At 35.7% G+C, this 17409-nt stretch overlaps 1 protein-coding gene across 6 annotated transcripts in view; it reads right to left on the bottom strand.

Annotated features, from left to right (window-relative positions):
• Positions 1 to 17409, bottom strand: part of TDRD5 (tudor domain containing 5) — a 90446-nt gene that overhangs the window by 29419 nt on the left and 43618 nt on the right. For 4 of the 6 annotated variants that reach the window (XM_030936262.1, XM_030936260.1, XM_010375676.2 and 1 more), the window contains 4 exons: positions 15432 to 15644; positions 15023 to 15089; positions 6924 to 7124; positions 5790 to 5948 (listed from right to left, as the gene is read on the bottom strand). In XM_030936262.1, the coding sequence (XP_030792122.1) occupies positions 5790 to 5948; positions 6924 to 7124; positions 15023 to 15089; positions 15432 to 15644 (640 nt within the window). Of the gene's footprint in view, positions 1 to 3628; positions 3791 to 5789; positions 5949 to 6923; positions 7125 to 15022; positions 15090 to 15431; positions 15645 to 17409 lie in introns of all 6 variants that reach the window. The other 2 variants (XM_010375673.2, XM_010375674.2) reach the window with 1 other exon arrangement.

The raw sequence follows: 17409 nt of genomic DNA, 5'->3' as shown, positions 1-17409 counted from the left end.
TGGTCAAAGGACACAAAATTTCAGTAGACAGGAGGAGTAAGTTCAAGTGATCTGCTATACATCTTGGTAATAGTGATGTTAACTATTAACTATACAGTTAATAGTGACATAATGTATACTTAAAAATTGTCAGCAGAGTAGATTTTAAGTGTTTTCACCACAAAAAAATACAAATATATGAGGTAATGCATATGCTAAATAGCTTGACTTATACATGCTACAATGTATACATATACTGAAACATATACACCATATATGCAATTTTACTTAAAAAACTAAGAAAATAAAGATCCACACAAACAACAAAAATAAATAAAAAGGAAATACAATTCTACATAATCTTTCCCAGAAAACAGCAAAGAGGGCAACATATTCGGATTTATTTTATGAGGCCAGGCTTATCCAGTACAAAAACCAAAGACAATACAAGAAAACTACAGACCAATATCTCATGAAAACAGACATCCATTTGCACATACGAATGCAGACAACATTACTGATATAGAAAATCACAAAAGAAATCAACAAAACACCCCCTAGAATTGATTAGTGAGGTTAGGTAGTTCAAAAAAACACCAATTTCTATATACTAGCAATTAAAATACAAAAATTGAGGAAAACATTTATAATAGCTCTCAAAATAAGTGAAATACTTAGGTATAAAATTAACAGAACATGTACAGATCCTGTACACTGAAAATTATAACACTGTTGAAGAAATAAAAGAAAACCTAAATACATGGAGAGATATACCATGTTCATGGACTAAAGTATCAATTTTCCTCAAAATTATCTATATATATAACAACTCCAATCAAAATCTCAGGTATAGACAAACTGATTCTAAAATTTATAAGGAAAGAAAAAGGAACCAAAATATTAAAAACAATTTTGAAAAAGTATAAAATAGGAGGAATCATACTACCTGATTTTTTTTTTCTTGAGACAGAGTTTCGCTCTTGTCATCCAGGCTGGAGTGCAATGGTGTGATCTCAGCTCACTGCAACCTCCCTCCGCCTTCTGGGTTCAAGTAATTCTCCTGCCTCAGCCTCCCAAGTAGCTGGGATTACAGGTGCCCACCACCACACCCAGCTAGGTTTTGTATTTTTTAGTAGAGACAGGGTTTCACCACGTTGGCCAGGCTGGTCCTGAACTCCTGACCTCAGGTAATCCCCCCACCTCGGCCTCCCAAAGTGCTAGGATTATAGGCATGAGCCACTGCACCCAGCCCATACTACCTGATTTTAAGAGGTACTATATAAGGTTACAGTAATCAAGACAATGTGGTAGTGATGAAGAGACATACATATAGGTCACTGGAGAAGAACATAGAGCCTAGAAATAGACTTACGGAAATATAGACAATTGATTTTTGATAAGGCTTCAAAGACAATTCAATGGAGATAGGATAGCCTTCTCAACAAAGGATGCTGCATCAATTGGACATCCACATGTAACAAAATGAAACCTGACCTAAATTTCACGCTTTATACTAAAATTAACTCAAGATGTCTTGACACTAGAAACACTGTCCATAACAGAAAACAAGTTGATACGTTAGGTTTTTTCAAAATTAAAAACTTCTGTATGAAAGACACTATTAAGAGAATGAAAAGACAAGCTACAAGTGGGAGAATATTTTGAAAATCACATTATTTGACAAAGAACTAGTATCCCAAATACATAAAGAACTCTCAAAACTCAAGAGTAAGAAAACAACCCAATCAAAAAATGGGAAAAAGACTTCAACAGAAATTTCACCAAGAATTGTGTATAGATGGCAACTAAGCACATGAAAAGATGTTCAACATCATTAGTCATTCAAATTTAAAATCATGCTGTGATACTACTACACATCTATTGGAATGGCTAAAGCAAAATTACTGACAATGTCAAGTGCTGACAAGAAAACGGAGCAACTGGAACTCATATATTGCTGGCGAAAATGCAAAATGGTATAGTCACTCTGGAAAAAAGTTTGACATACACTTATCACATGACCCAGCAATCTTACTCCCGGGTATTTACCCTAGATAAATGAAGCTTATGTTCACACAAAAACCTGTACATGAATATTTATAGCAGCTCTTGAATAAATACCCCAAACTGGAAACAACCCAAATGTCCTTCAATAGGTGAATGGGTATACAAACTGTGGTATATTTACACTATGAAATACTATTCAGCAATCAAAAAGAACATATTATTGATACATGCAAGAGCTTGGACGAATCTCAAAGGTACAGAACTATACTGAATGAAAGAAGCTAGTCTCCAAAGGTTACATACTATATGATTCTACTTATATGACAGTCCTGAAAAGGTAAAACTAGAGTGACAGAAAACAGACCCCAGACCAGTTGCTAGGGGTTAGAGATGTGGGGAGACTGTGATTACAAAGCGGTAGCACAAGGGTTATTTTAGATAATGGAACTGTTCTGCATCCCAATCGCAGTGTTGGTTACACAAATCTACGCATTTATTAAAGTTGATAGAACAGCACACCAAAAGAGTCAATTTTACTATGTGTTAATTTATTATAAAAGGAAAGAAATATTAACATGAAAAAAAAGTCATACAAGGGAAGAAAAAGGTGTAATAGTGTACTATAATACTTGGCCAAGCTGTGAAGAGCATTTACATAGTCACAGTAATATAAATATTGAATGGTGATCTGATGGAAAGTTTGACATACTATATCAATAACATGGTAGGGGAAGGGACAAAAACATTATGTTTGTGTGTGGTGGTGGTAAGGCAATGAAAGAGAACTAAGCCCTCATCTTTCATAGTGGCAAATCCACAGATACTTAAAACTGAAAAATCAGGAAATAACAACATGAGGATGTTATTTAATGAAAGAAACAGAAGTAAATTCCAAAAGCAGCTAAAAGAGATAAACGTGGTTGCTCTGGAAAATAGGAAATACAGGGGAAGGAGTCATGGGGGATCCTAAGTTTTGTATACATGAACATTTGATTAAAATAAAAATACATCCTCCAAAAAAGTTGTAAACATTTTTCCCAATGGGTTTTTCAAGATGTAATTTCTTGATACTAGTTTCTAGCCACTGTATAATTCTTGAAGACCACCCCAAGTCACAGGATATGAACTAACACATCAAAGCCAGATACCTTTTTTATGATCAAGGTTATGTTGCTACAACTTTGGTATTGGTTACTACAAACAAATTTATTTACTTATTTTATTTATTTACTTTTTTGAGGCAGAGTCTCACTCTATCACCCAGGCTGGAGTGCAGTGGCACGATCTCAGCTCACTGCCACCTCCACCTCCCGGGTTCAAGCATTCTCAAGTCCCAGCCTCCTGAGTAGCTGGGATTACAGGCACATGCCATCATGGCTGGCTAATTTTTTTTGGTACATTTTGTAGAGACAGGGTTTCATCGTGTTGACCATGCTGGTCTCGAACTCCTGACCTCAAGTGATCCGCCTGCCTCAGCCTCCCAAAGTGCTGGGATTACAGGTGTGAACCACTGCACTTGGACTAAGAATTTGTAATACTAAAAGCAGTGGGGTTTAAAGAGAGTTTATTCCCATCCTCTTCACTTATGAATTCAGTGTATTATATTAATTACATATTCAAAGACTATCTTTCCTTCTCCTACCTCATTTTCTTCCTTCAGATCATTTGGCTCTGGGTTGGACCACTTTGGATCTTCTTCAAAGCTCTTATTACAGGTTTTCAAATAATCAAATTCAGAATCCTTTAATGGCTCCTTTGACTCAGATTTAAGATGACTTAAACACTTTTCATCATTAATATCTTGCTAGTAGATATGAAAGAGAATTCCTTTATTTTCAATATTAATGCTGTTTCCAAAATCTACATGCTTACACATTTTGGGGGAAGTTTTTGCTACGGTTCACAAAAATGCTACATTATTTTAGAGCTTTATCCATGATCCTAGGTCTTCCCATCCTGCTATACTAGTTCCAGCCAACGAACATTTATTGAGCCTTTATTACGAAATGTCTACAAGACAGCTCTGTGAATACAAAGATGAATGCAACAGATTCTGGCTCTAAAGGAACTAAAAAATATTGTGGAAAGACCTAGAATCAGTCTTCCAAGTCCAGCCATCACAAAGATATGACCAAAATATGATTGATAGAAGAGGACATCTGAGAAGATGCAATGAAGAAGATAACACTTAAAAGATGAGTAGGAATTCACAAGGAACTGGGTGTAGAGGTGTAGGTGTGTGTGTAGCATATGGGAGTCTTAATATGTCAAAGTACAGACTAGGGTGGAATAGTAGAGTTTTAAGCCCTTTCTCTTTTGCAGAAAAGATGGTTCTTATTTCATTTCCAGAATAAAACTATGATTATTTGAAGACACCAACAGAGTGATAGGATATTCTAAAAATATTAAAGGTTGAATTCAATTTACTATTTAAGAATGAAGAAACAGAATTCTCCTAATCCAGTAATAATGACTAAGAAAAATTCAGGCTTTGGAAAGTGTTATGGGCATACAAGCTTCATTAATTTTAACATTAACTAGAAATCTAAAAATCTTTATATTGTTTTGAACATGCAGTAGGAAACATCGGTACATAATTTTCATAATAGGTAATCTCCCAGTAGTCAAAATGGCCTTTATCTTTTCTAATAATTAGTAAATGTCTACTCAAAAAACCATCTCTATAATTTTATTTTAAAAGTCAGATATATAAAACACATTAAACAAAATAATACTTTTACATTTTATTCAAAGAAAATAAAAAGACATTGTATCAATAAAACAAAACATTTTTGGCCCTCAAATTAAACACATCCTGTATTCTTAGCCCAGTATCTGTTGTCATGAGGAATATAAGACTTGGAGAACATGGTTTATTTGTTCAAGAAACATTAAGTCCTCACCATATGCTTCACTTGCCTTTTACACATTGAGTATCCCTTATCCAAAATGCTTGGGACAAAAAGTGTTTCAGATTTTGGATAATTTTGGATTTTGAAACATTTGCATATACATGAGATAACCTGGGGATAACTCCCAAGTCTAACATGGAATTCATTTATGTTTCATATATACATTATATGCATAGCTTGAAGGTAATTTTATATAATATTTTAAATAAGTTTGTACATGAAACAGTTTGGACTGTATGTTGACTGCAACTTGTTATACGAGTTTAGGTGTGGAACTTTCCACTTGTGATATCATGTCAGGACTCAAAAATTTTGAGATTTTGGAGCATTTCAGGTTTTGGGTTTGTGCATTAGAGATGTACAAGCTATCTTTATAATGAAGATATGAAAGTACAAACCTGGTAAGTTGCTGTAAAGATTAAATTAGTTAACACGTGAATGCTTTTTAACAGTGCCTGCCATGTGGTACAAGTTCAATAAATAATGCTGTTGTTCTTATTACTGTGGGCTGGAAAAAATACATAATAATATTATAATACTATTATTACTGTGAAGGGAGGAGTTGCTGAAAGTTTATAGGGAAAGTAAGAAATGAGAATACCAGAAGAACCTGTGTACTGCAGAGGAAAGAAGAATAGCATTCAGAGTCAGCGTAGTGAAGTCACAACTGCACAAAGGCAGCAATGGAATTTAGTATATAAGAGCAATTGTTCAGGAAGAGGCATGACTGAAGCAAATGTTTAAGCCAGCAAATAAAGAGACAAATTGTTAAGATCACTGTGCAAAATTTCCAAACTCCCCAAAATTTGGAAAGCCTTGGTTTCTTCATCTAAAAAAATGAGGATTACAGTAATAAAAAGAATTATAATACTATTTGCAAAAATCTCTTACCAGGATACGTAACTCACTCTCTTTTGACTGTGGACTTATCTTTCGGTCTTCATTAAAATAGTGCTGCTGGGAAGGATAACCCAGTTCTGTCAAGACAATGTCCTCTGGCCCTCCACTGGATTTCGTGTATAAAGCTAAAGGGTTGAGCTCACTGAAACCCTAAGATTAAAAAAAGAAAAGCGATGGTTTAATTTACATGACAAACAGAAAAAGGGTGAGAAAGCACTTAATAACTTTCAAATACTATGGAAGTATATTATCTTCAGAATTTTATTTATTATTTTTTCTTTTTGAGATGGAGTCTCGCTCTGTTGCCCAGGGTGGAGTGCGGTGGCGTGATCTCAGCTCACTGCAACCTCTGCCTCCCAGGTTTCAGTGATTCTCCTGCCTCAGCTTCCTGAGTAGCTGGGACTATAGGCGCGTGTCACCACGCCTGGCTAATTTTTTGTATTTTTAGTGGAGACAGGGTTTCACTGTGTTAGCCAGGATGGTCTTGATCTCCTGACCTCCTGATCCACCCACCTTGGCCTCCCAAAGTACCGGAATTACAGGTGTAAGCCACCACGCCCAGCCTATCTTCCAAATTTTAACAGTTAAAAATGTCTCCATTATTGACAGTTTTTGCTAGTTACAAAAATTATCAACATAACAGTGAAATAGATACTATCAATAATTGCAAAATAGGAGTGATATTCTTCTCTAGGACAACTTCAGATAACTACTTTTTATTTATTTTTTATTATTATTATTATTTGAGACAGTCTCGTTCTGTTGCCCAGGCTGGAGTGCAGTGGCACCATCTTGGCTCACTGCAACCTCCACCTCCCGGGTTCAAGCAATTCTCTGCCTCAGCCTCCCAAGTAGCTGGGATTACAGGCATGAGCCACCATGCACGGCCAGATAACTACTTTTTAAATTAATTATTTAAAATATAAATATTCCCATTTCAAAGGACAATTAGTCAAATGCAGTTTTTCTGTGGTCATATGAAAATTAAGAGTGCTCTGCATTAAAAAGCCAGGAATCTCGTGGATTAAAGAATAAACCAAATAAACTTCTTTATTAAATTATCTTATACCTTGACGTGGTGAAATTAAACAAAATATATTACAAAATACATCCAGACTGCTCCACCTTAGAAGAGATATTTTCTCGGCATACAATAGCATGGCCCTCTGTTCTCAAGACATGATGGAAATAGATATCTTCGTTTGAGGATGTGTCACACAAAAAAATGTTAAGGATTCCATCTACATATTCATCCACTACCCCCACTAATGGCTTCAAACCGCACAACTTCTGGAACTGCAAAATAGCTTTCGATGTCCAGTGTTCCTGAAATATGATCAAGATATTGGATTCAGGTGATAGATCTAAACATGAATTATAATAATCATATACAACAATGAATTCTGATGAACTAGAGACTGAAGTGGAAATAAAACCATAAAAGTACTAGAATAACACATAGGAGGATATATATTATTTGGGGATGAGAAAAGTCAGAATAAAGGAAAAATGATAAAAAATGCAATTACTGAAAAAATTTAAATAATTATGTAATGTGCAACTTCCATTTTCAGAAATTGTGAGTTAGATTATTAGACCAACCCTCCCATAGAAAACAACTAAAAATTCTAGGTAAAAGAATTATGAAATATATCCAAAAGGCATCAAAGAACTGACAAGCTTGAACAAATTATCAGGCCAAAACTGAAGGGAAAATCAGAACTACTTTTGTCTTAAGGGAACCTGCTAATCCCGGTAATTTGAACTTTGGTTTTTTTCTTTTTTTTTTTTGAGACAGAGTCTTGCTCTGTCACCCAGGCTGGAGTGCAAAGGCGCGATCTCGGCTCACTGTGACCTCTACCTCTCGGGTTCAAGCTATTCTCCTGCCTCAGTCTCCTGAGTAGCTGGGATTACAGGTGCATGCCACCACACCCGGCTGATTTTTGTATTTTCAGTAGAGACAGGGTTTCACCATGTTGGCCAGACTGGTCTTGAGCTCCTGACCTCGGCCTCCCAAAGTTCTGGGATTACAGGCGTGACCCACTGGACGGTCTAACAGGTCAAAAGGGACAGACATCAAAGCCGAGGTGCACCCATGGTGGGGAGTTTACAGGAGAACTTTCCTTCATTAAACTGAGTCCCTAAGGAGATATACTCTCAGGGTAAGGGAGGAAGAAAATAAATTGTCCTTCACATGGATTTGCAGCTCAATTTTCACATTACCAGGGTGGTCTACACATCCTCAAGTTGTTAATTCAAATTAACATGGTCCCAGACTGGTAATATTTCTAAATATCTGGCAGAAGCACATGTAAATCCTTTCTGGAGGTAGGCAACCTCAGTCTTTATTATTCAATCATTCTTCTGGTTAATTTTTCAAAGACAATGAGCAGTACACAGGCAAAGATAATAAAACATACAAAGAAACAATGACTCAAAAAAGAACAGAAACAATATAACAAATCCTCAATTTTAGATATTTTAACTTCTAGACAAATTATAAAACAACTAAACTTACTATGCTTAAAGCCAAAAAAACCCAAACAAAAACCAGTTCAGCTTGAAAGCTTCTGCAGAAATTAGCAATCTATAAAAATTGATCTAGCAAAACTAAGAAGTTTTAGAAGGTAAAAACATGATAACCAAAATTTAAAACCTCATAGGTTAATTCAATAACAGATCGATATAATTAAAGAGTAAATTGGTGAAGGGTGAGGTATTTTGGAAAAAATTTCCCAGAATGCAGCATGGAAAGACAGACAGATGTAAAATATGATAGAAAGGTTAAGAGAAATGGAAGAAAAACTAAGAAGTTTTAACACTTTTAATTATGGTCCCAGAAAAAAAGCAGCAGAAATAAGAAGAATACAAATATAAATATGGGAAATAGGCAGTAACTGAAGAGATAATAGTTGGGAATTTGCAAGATGAAAAAAAGTAACAAAATACAAATGAAGTCTGATGAACCATAAAGTAGCATAAATAATAAATTCACACATAAACACATCACACTAATACTGAAGAACATGAGCAACTAATAGAAAATTTAAAAAACACCTAGAGACAGAAAGGACACTACCTTCAAAGGAGAAAATCTATTAAACTGACAGCTGACTTCTCAGAAAATGAAAAGGGAAACCAGAAGCCAGTAATGGTATCTTCAATGTGCTAAAGATACTAACTGCTAACCTAGAATTCTATATTTAGTAAATACATGTTTGTATAATAAGTGGAAAATAAATGATATTTTTGGAAAAAAAATACAACTTTGCTATCAGCTGACCCTCATTAAATAAAATCCTAAGAACACACAGTTCAAACGAAGGAGAACAGGTCCCGACAAAGGGTTTGACTGAAGAATGAAGAGCAGAGAAATACATAATTAAATCTAAATTGACATTATTTTATGCAATTTCTTGAGGGGTTAAAAATGATAACATTACACAACAAAAAGGTCAGAAGAGGAGGGTAAAGGAGTTAAAGTGCTCTAATATCCTTGCATTGTTATGGATATTGTATTTCCTAGAGTAATTATTAAAATAATAGTGTATTTCTTAGTGAATTATTTTAAAAATCTCTTCAAAATAAGACATGCATGGTGAGAAAAAGAATAGGTAGACTATATAGTATACACAAAATGAAGTGTAAGAGTTAAACCCAGATATTTCAATTATTACAATAAATGTAATCAATCTAAACATTCTGGGTGAAAGACAAAAGGTATTAGCCTGGATTAAAAAAAAATACAATGGCCGGGCGCGGTGGCTCAAGCCTGTAATCCCAGCACTTTGGGAGGCCGAGATGGGCGGATCACGAGGTCAGGAGATCGAGACCATCCTGGCTAACACGGTGAAACCTCGTCTCTACTAAAAAATACAAAAACTAGCTAGGCGATGTGGCGGGCGTCTGTAGTCCCAGCTACTCGGGAGGCTGAGGCAGGAGAATGGCGTGAACCCGGGAGGCGGAGCTTGCAGTGAGCTGAGATCCGGCCACTGCACTCCAGCCTGGGCGGCAGAGCAAGACTCCATCTCAAAAAAAAAAAAAAAAAAATACAACTATATAGTTCATAAAAGACATATCTAAATATAAAGATACAGAAGGGTTGAAAGTAGAATGATAGTTTAAAAACAAACCAGGATAATATTAAATAGAAAATGATAGTTTTATTAATATCACACAAAATAAGTTTTTTTTTTTGCATTAGTAGAAATAAAAGAGGTTAACTTCATAATGATAAAACATTCGGTCTGCCAGGAAGATATAACAATTTTGGTACTGTATATGTACCTAATAATATAGCCTCAATTGTATACAAAAGAAAAACTGACTGAACTATAGGAAGAAATACACAAAAGAATAATCATAGACAAAAGCCACACTTCTTTCAATAATTACAGAAAAGCAATACAGAAAAATCGGAACAAGTAAGTTTCACACAATAAAGTTGACCTTATGGACATATATAAAATCTTACACTCAACAACTGCAGAATATATACTTTTAAAGAAGATACAACCATTTACCAAAAGTGACACTATACTGGACCATCTAGCAGCCTCCTATTTAAAGGGCTGATACTATCCAGAGGAGGATCTCTGACCACAGTGTATTTAAACTAGAAATCAACTACAAAAGGACAAATTAGAAAAATGTTTATAAACTGAGAAACTTCTAAATAATCCATGAATCAAACAAGAAAGCAAAATATAAATTAGAAAATATTTTTAACTGAACAATAATAAAACTACTACACAGTAAAACTTATGAGATCCACCTAAAGGCTAGAAATAACCTAAGCTTGCACATCCAGAAGTTAGGGAAAGAACAGCAAAATAAACCCAAAGAAAGTAGAATTAAGGAAACAGTAAAAATAAGACAGAAATAAACAAAATAGAAAAATAATGTTTATAATAGAAACAAGAAAGCCAAACTTGGTTCTTTGAAAAAACTATTCAAAATGGCAAACATCTGTCTCTTTAGATCCTTAAAAAAGATACAAATACATATTTGGAATGTAAAAGGACATATCACTACAGATGTCAACATCAAAAGGATAAAAAAAATTATGAACAATTTATGCCAAAAACAAAATTTAAATGACATCAAAAAAGAAGGAATAAAAAATGGAAAGTCTACTATAAATATTACATTTCAATTTTTGTTGGGGTGGTAAAAGTTGCAACAAAATATTAAGATTAAAAAATTACTCAAAATTTACAAAATGAGTATTACATATAAACAAGTATATATTAGGTTAAAAATTAAACTTTTGAATAATTTCATGATTTGTAGCCTTTATACTTCTATAGTTATTACAGCTTAAACTGCACTAAGACTTTTGGGATAAATATATATTACATCAACATATGCTATAAAGTCCAACATACAGTATTATCAATTTAGTTTGAAAGTTCTATGTCTTTTAAAGAAATTCAGAGAATAAAATTAAAAATAACAGTTTTTCATATTTGCCCACATCTTAACCATTTTCCATAATCGTCATTCTTTCCTGTAGATCTGCATTACCATTTGGTTTCACTTCACTTCAGAATTGGAAGAACTTCCTTCAGTATTTTTTGTTGTTCAAGATTGCTAGTGATGAGCTCAGTTTTTACTTTTTGAAAATGTCTCCATTTCTTCATTTTGATAAGATATTTTCACTAGATACAGAATTCCACCTTGACTTCTTTTTCTCTTTCAGATTTCCATGTTGTTCCTTTCAATGGGCAGTTAGTTATTATTTATATTATTGTGTCCTGAATTTTCCCCCTTCTCGTTGCTTTCAGGATTTTCTCCTTTCGCTTTAGATTCCAGCAGTTTGATTATGATGTGCCTAGGTATGGTTTTCTTTGTATTTATTCTGCTTGGAGTTTGTTGATATTCTTGGATCTGAATATTGACCTCTTTCACCACATTGTGGAAATATTTGGCCTTTCTTTTTTCCATCCTATTCTCTCTCTCAACTCTCTTTCTGGGACTCCAATTACATCCCTGTTGGGGTAGCTGATATTGAACCAGAGACCAAGTCTCTGTCCATTTTCATTTTAATTATTTTTTATGCTCTTCTTCATATTGGATAATTTCTTTTGATCTGTTTTTAAAGTTCATAGACTCCTCCATTGTCTCCAAATCTGCTATTAAGCCTATGCAGAAACTTTTCATTTATTTCACTTTACAACTCCAGAATTTCCATTTATTTTAAATAGTTTCTTAATGCAGAAATTCCTTCTCTGTTCCTTAATGATGAGTAAATCTCTCAGTCCTTGAACATACTCATAATAGCTGCTTTAAAGTCTTTATCTGCTAACTGCAATGTCTGGGACATCTCAATGTCGGTTTCTACCAACTACTTTTTTCCTTGAGTATATGTCACATTTTCCCGTTTTTGTTTTTTGTTTTTCCATGTCTAGTGATTTTTAGTTGAATAGCAAACATTATCAATATGTTTTAGAGCTTCTGGATTCTGTTATGCTCAAGAATGATTTCTTTTAACTGGCAGTTAAAACTGTCTGGACCCAAACTCTAAACTGTCTCTTCTGCAGTCTGTAGCAACAGAAATCTCTGTTCAGTCACCTCAAATGCCAACTGTTGATTTTTCACCAGGCTACTGAGTTCTCCCCAGCACTTAAGACAGTTCAGTAGTCACCCAAGGATTCGGGCAGATCATATGTAATGATTTGGGAACTCATCCATTCTGTGGTTCCCTACTTTCAAGTATTTCCACCCTAACTTCCAGCTGTTCTGCTATTTCCAAACAATGTCTTATAATTCTTTAAGACAGCAAGACTGCAGATTCTCAGAAAAGAAGCTTGAAAAGTCCCATTGCCATTTTATTTCTGCTTTTTTGCCTGCTTCCGATTTTGCTAATGGGCATAATAGTCTGTTGCTATTATGCTATTACCAAATGCATTAATTATTTTTTAAATCAGAAAAAAAGACACAGAAATAAAGTGAGACAGATTCATTTAGTTAAAAACCTAGTTATTGAGCATTTACCATGCACAAAGCCATTGCTCTGGGCACTGGAGATTCAGTGGTGAACAAGACAATTTCCTTAATTTCAGGGGCTCACAAGGACAATATCAGATGGTGATAAAGCATTATGAAGATAAAACAAGGTGACAATGAACAACTGAAGTGAAATGTGCATTTTTAATTGTCAGGTCAAAGAAGTCCTTTTTGAGGAAATAACTTTTGGACTTAAATCTGAATGACAAGAAGGACAACCATGAGATTACTGTGAATAAGCTATTCCAGTTATTAGAATATGCAAAAGCCCTAAGGCCAGAAGGAGTTTAGAAAGGAAGAAAGGAGGGCCGGACGCGGTGGCTCACGCCTGTAATCCCAGCACTTTGGGAGGCCGAGGCGGGCGGATCACTTGAGGCCAGGAGTTAAAGACCAGCCTGGACAACATCGTGAAACCCCATCTCTACAAAAATAAAAAAATTAGCCAGGCATAGTGGCGCACGCCTATAATCTCAGTTACTCAGGAGGCTGAGGCAGGAGAATTGCTTGAACCAGGGAGGCGGAGGTTGCAGTGAGCCACGATTGTGCCACTGCACTCCAGCCCAGGCAATGAAGGGAGACTCCGCCTCCAAAAAAAAGAAAGAAAGGAAAAAAGAAAAAAGAAGAGAACAAAAAATGGAAGCTATCTGACTGATATGAAAGTAATGAACACTGGCTACAACTGAGTCACAAATTTAATCCTGTGCTTCCTGATGGCAAAATGGTAAAAAGAAACTTATTCGGGAATAAAATGCAACCAAGAAAACAACCTTGAATACAAGCTTCCATCAAAAAACATATTTTGCATACATTGTTTCTAATAGTCAAAAATTAAAAGCAGTTTGAATATCAAACAATAATGGTTAAGCAGGCTATGATGCACATTTACCTAACAGATTACACTATGAATCCAATAAAACTGAGAACTTAACATATAAAAATACTTACGCTATAATGCTAAGCAAAAGAGCAGAATACAAAATATTATGATTACTATTTTAAATATGCTGAAAACCATACAAAAAACCCCTCGCTCCCAACATCCAATAAAACAAACTGGAAGAAACATACACCAAATTTCTAAACTATGTATGTTCGAGTGGTGGAATTACAGGTAATTGTTTTTCTTTTTCTTTCGAGATGGAGTTTCGCTCTTTGTTGCCCTGGCTGGAGTGCAGCGGCACAATCTCGGCTCACTGCAACCTCCACTTCCTGGGTTCAAGCGATTATCCCGTCTCAGCCTCCAGAGTAGCTAAGATTACACGCACCCACCACCATGCCCGGCTTTTTGTATTTTTAGTGGAGATGGGGTTTCACCATGTTGGCTAGGCTGGTCTTGAACTCCTGACCTCAGGAGATCCGCCTGCCTCGGCCTCCAGAAGTGCTGGGATTACAGAAGTGAGTTTCTCTTTCTCCTTTACAGAATTTTTCAGGTAAAAAATATTTTAAAAATCCATTTATATGTGAGCAACTGATAGATTAAGCAGACAAATACGGCATAATAAATGTGTAGGTATGCGCTAGTAAGAGTTCTGAAGGAAAAATACAAAGTTAGGTATATAAGATAATTATAACTACAGAAATGCACCTACATACACGAAAATGACTCCTGCTCCATTCCACCTCAAATCTCTGCCAAAATGTTGCTAGAAAATAATCTTGAAAACTAGAAAATGTTATCTGTCGGTGGCAGTTTCCTATTTACATCCTTTAGTTGCTCCCCAGCCTCTAAAGGACGACAATGTTCAGACTTCTGAATGTGGGTTTCACATTAGGCTCCTATTTCTTTGACATTTTCTACCATGCACCCACATTAGCTCATCCTATATTCTGTAGCCAAACAGAACTACTTAAAATTTCTCCCATTTGAGATGTTTCATGCTACTCTCCCTTTGCTTGGAATGCCTTTCTTTTTTCATCCAGTTATCTTCCTAATCTTCCTTCAAAGTGCCACTCAAATGCCTCCCTGATTACCTTGGACCGAAACAAGCAATCTTCCTTTTGCACCTCTATCATACATTCTTGAAACCTGTCCTATAGCAAATTTTATATGGCATAACAATTTCTGTCTACATGTCTGTCTTCCATACTCTATAACACTGACTTCTTTGAGGGCTGGTTCTGTGTTTTATCTTTATATCCTGAGCGTGTAAAACTGTTCGTGGCACAAAATAGGCACTCAAGTGTTTGCTGATTAAATGGGAGACAAGCAAACATACCTCTACTGGTCTCACCCAAGCCAAAGAACAAGGGATAGCCTGAGCTGGAAGCTTTGTGTAGCAGCACCTGCAATAGATAATCAAATATATAAGTTAAATCTTCCTGCTATTTAAATGCACCTCTTAGCATGACCCAAATAATCACTTTCTTAACAAGAGACTAAAACGTAGTCTCATCGTACATTCAAAATTCAGTGTCATGTAAAAGACAACACAAGAGTTACAATCCATCTGTGAAACGAAATGACCCAGTTGTCAAATATGCACTAAGAAGAAAGAAGGAAGGGAAGGAAGGAAGGAAGGACTGGAGGGAGGAAGGCAAGAGAAAAGAGAGATCCCAACCCCACAGAGCTTCAACACTGTGATTCAAAATTTAATTCATCCATTGTTCTAATTCAATTCAACTCACTTGAGGAACCTCAGGGAGGACTTCTGAACAATTCCAATATTTCCAAAGTCTGGGTAGAACACTTCAACTTCCTGTTTCCCAAGGACTCGATGGATAATGACCCGATACCACCACTTATCCTCAGAAATCCTCACACAACAGAGATGTCCCGGCTGAATAAAACATTCTGGCATGACATATCGATCAGAAACCAGCCGATTAGAATAACAGCGCCTGTGGAATTCCATAATACAGAGAAAGAGAAATCCATAGGGGAAGAAAAAATTAAAGATAATTTTTATCAACGTATCAAACCAGAAAGTCTTGGCAAAAAGCAAAGAAAAAAATTTTGACTTTGTCAAATTGTTAATGCTCATTAATACCAACTAATTGTTTTTTCTTATCTGAGTCCCATCTCTTCATCAACAAACTTCTTCAAAGAGAAACTTACATACTCATTTTCTGCTCTCACATTCTCTGCTGGTTAGAACGTACCCCAACTTCATTCCCCAGTACTTCCTAGGATAAATTAGTTTTAAGACATCAATGACTTGATGGCTCCCAAATCCAGCAGCCTCTCTCTTCAGCCTTCAATACACATGATCTTGCTGCAGCATTACCCTGTCCTGTTTCAAACCCCTTCCTAGTTTCTAAGACACAATTCTCTACTTCTTTGTCAACAGTTATTTTTTTATTGGCTCTGTATTGCCTTAAATGTTGAGGTTCACTGGGGTCTTATCTTTAGGAAGTATAACATAATATAAGCTTAGGAACCAATAACCTGGGTCCAAATCCTGACTCCCTCATTTACCAGTTGTGTGACAATCTTTCTGTACTTCAGTTTCCTTGTTCAGGATGGGGATGATAAAAATAAAACGTGTTAAAACATCTGAAAGTTTAAGACAGTGTACACATATAGTAAGCACTCAAATATTAGCTATTGTTCTTGCTATATACTGTCTCACCCATTTTCATGTCTTATACCATACTACTGATCAATTGTTAATTCTCAATCTATCTCTAGAAGACCCTGTATCCTTTCTGCACTTCAAAACTGGAATATGTCCAATTATATGGAAGACATGCTACTTGTTCCTCAATACCCATTCTCATCTTTCTCTTTTCTCTAGTAATAGATTCTCCCACCATTTAATTGGGTAAATGGTCATTCAGGTTTCCCAAGCTCTCCTGCATCTAGCTGTGGCTATGTGAATATTAAATTTTGGCCAATGGGATATGAGAAAAAGTGTACATAGTTAAAATGAGTACATTTAATGTGTATTTTACCCACAGTTTCAAGAGTGAAAATTCTGAGTTGTGTCTTTTAATAAAACAGGTATCTCTCCCATCCCCCCCACTTAATTTTCCCCTCCCCACTAACTGGCAGGAGGACTGGGTGGTGGTAGTGGTCAGCCACACCCAAGACCACGTGAACAGGGACAACACACTATTCTGGAGCAGCAAGATTCTACACCTGCATCCCCCTCCCACCACAGAGCTATCATATCAGAATGTATTGTGTATATTTGGACTATTATGGGAAGAAGAAATAAACTTTTATCTTCTTTAAGCTACTATGATAAAATTATATCTAACAGTGGCTAAACCTAATTCTAACTCATACCATCTATTCAACATTGCCAATGACTCTCATGGTCAACTTAGAGACACCACAGGTAAACTTCTACTAATAAGTTTTCAACCCAGCTCAAACCTATGCAGTCTCTAAAGCAAACAGTTTTCATCATCTCCTTCCCTTATTCTTCTCAACACTCTTCCTGTCACCTGGCAATTTTCATTTTCCTAATTTATTTCTTCCTTTCTAGTCTCACTCTCATCAAGACTAATCCACTAATAGATCTTCGTCCCTTCACTCCAATGGCTTTCTTAAAACCAGCAGTGTTTCCCCACTGTCTACAGAATAAGATAAAACATCTTCCCATAGTATTCAGAATCTAGCTTTTTCTTAGTCTTGCAGCATCACATCCAGTCACTGTCT

This window comes from Rhinopithecus roxellana, chromosome 8, assembly GCF_007565055.1.
Source record: "Rhinopithecus roxellana isolate Shanxi Qingling chromosome 8, ASM756505v1, whole genome shotgun sequence".
NCBI classification, from domain to species: domain Eukaryota; kingdom Metazoa; phylum Chordata; class Mammalia; order Primates; family Cercopithecidae; genus Rhinopithecus; species Rhinopithecus roxellana.
Note: the sequence above shows the minus strand (reverse complement) of the source record. Positions and strands in the feature narration are given on the sequence as shown.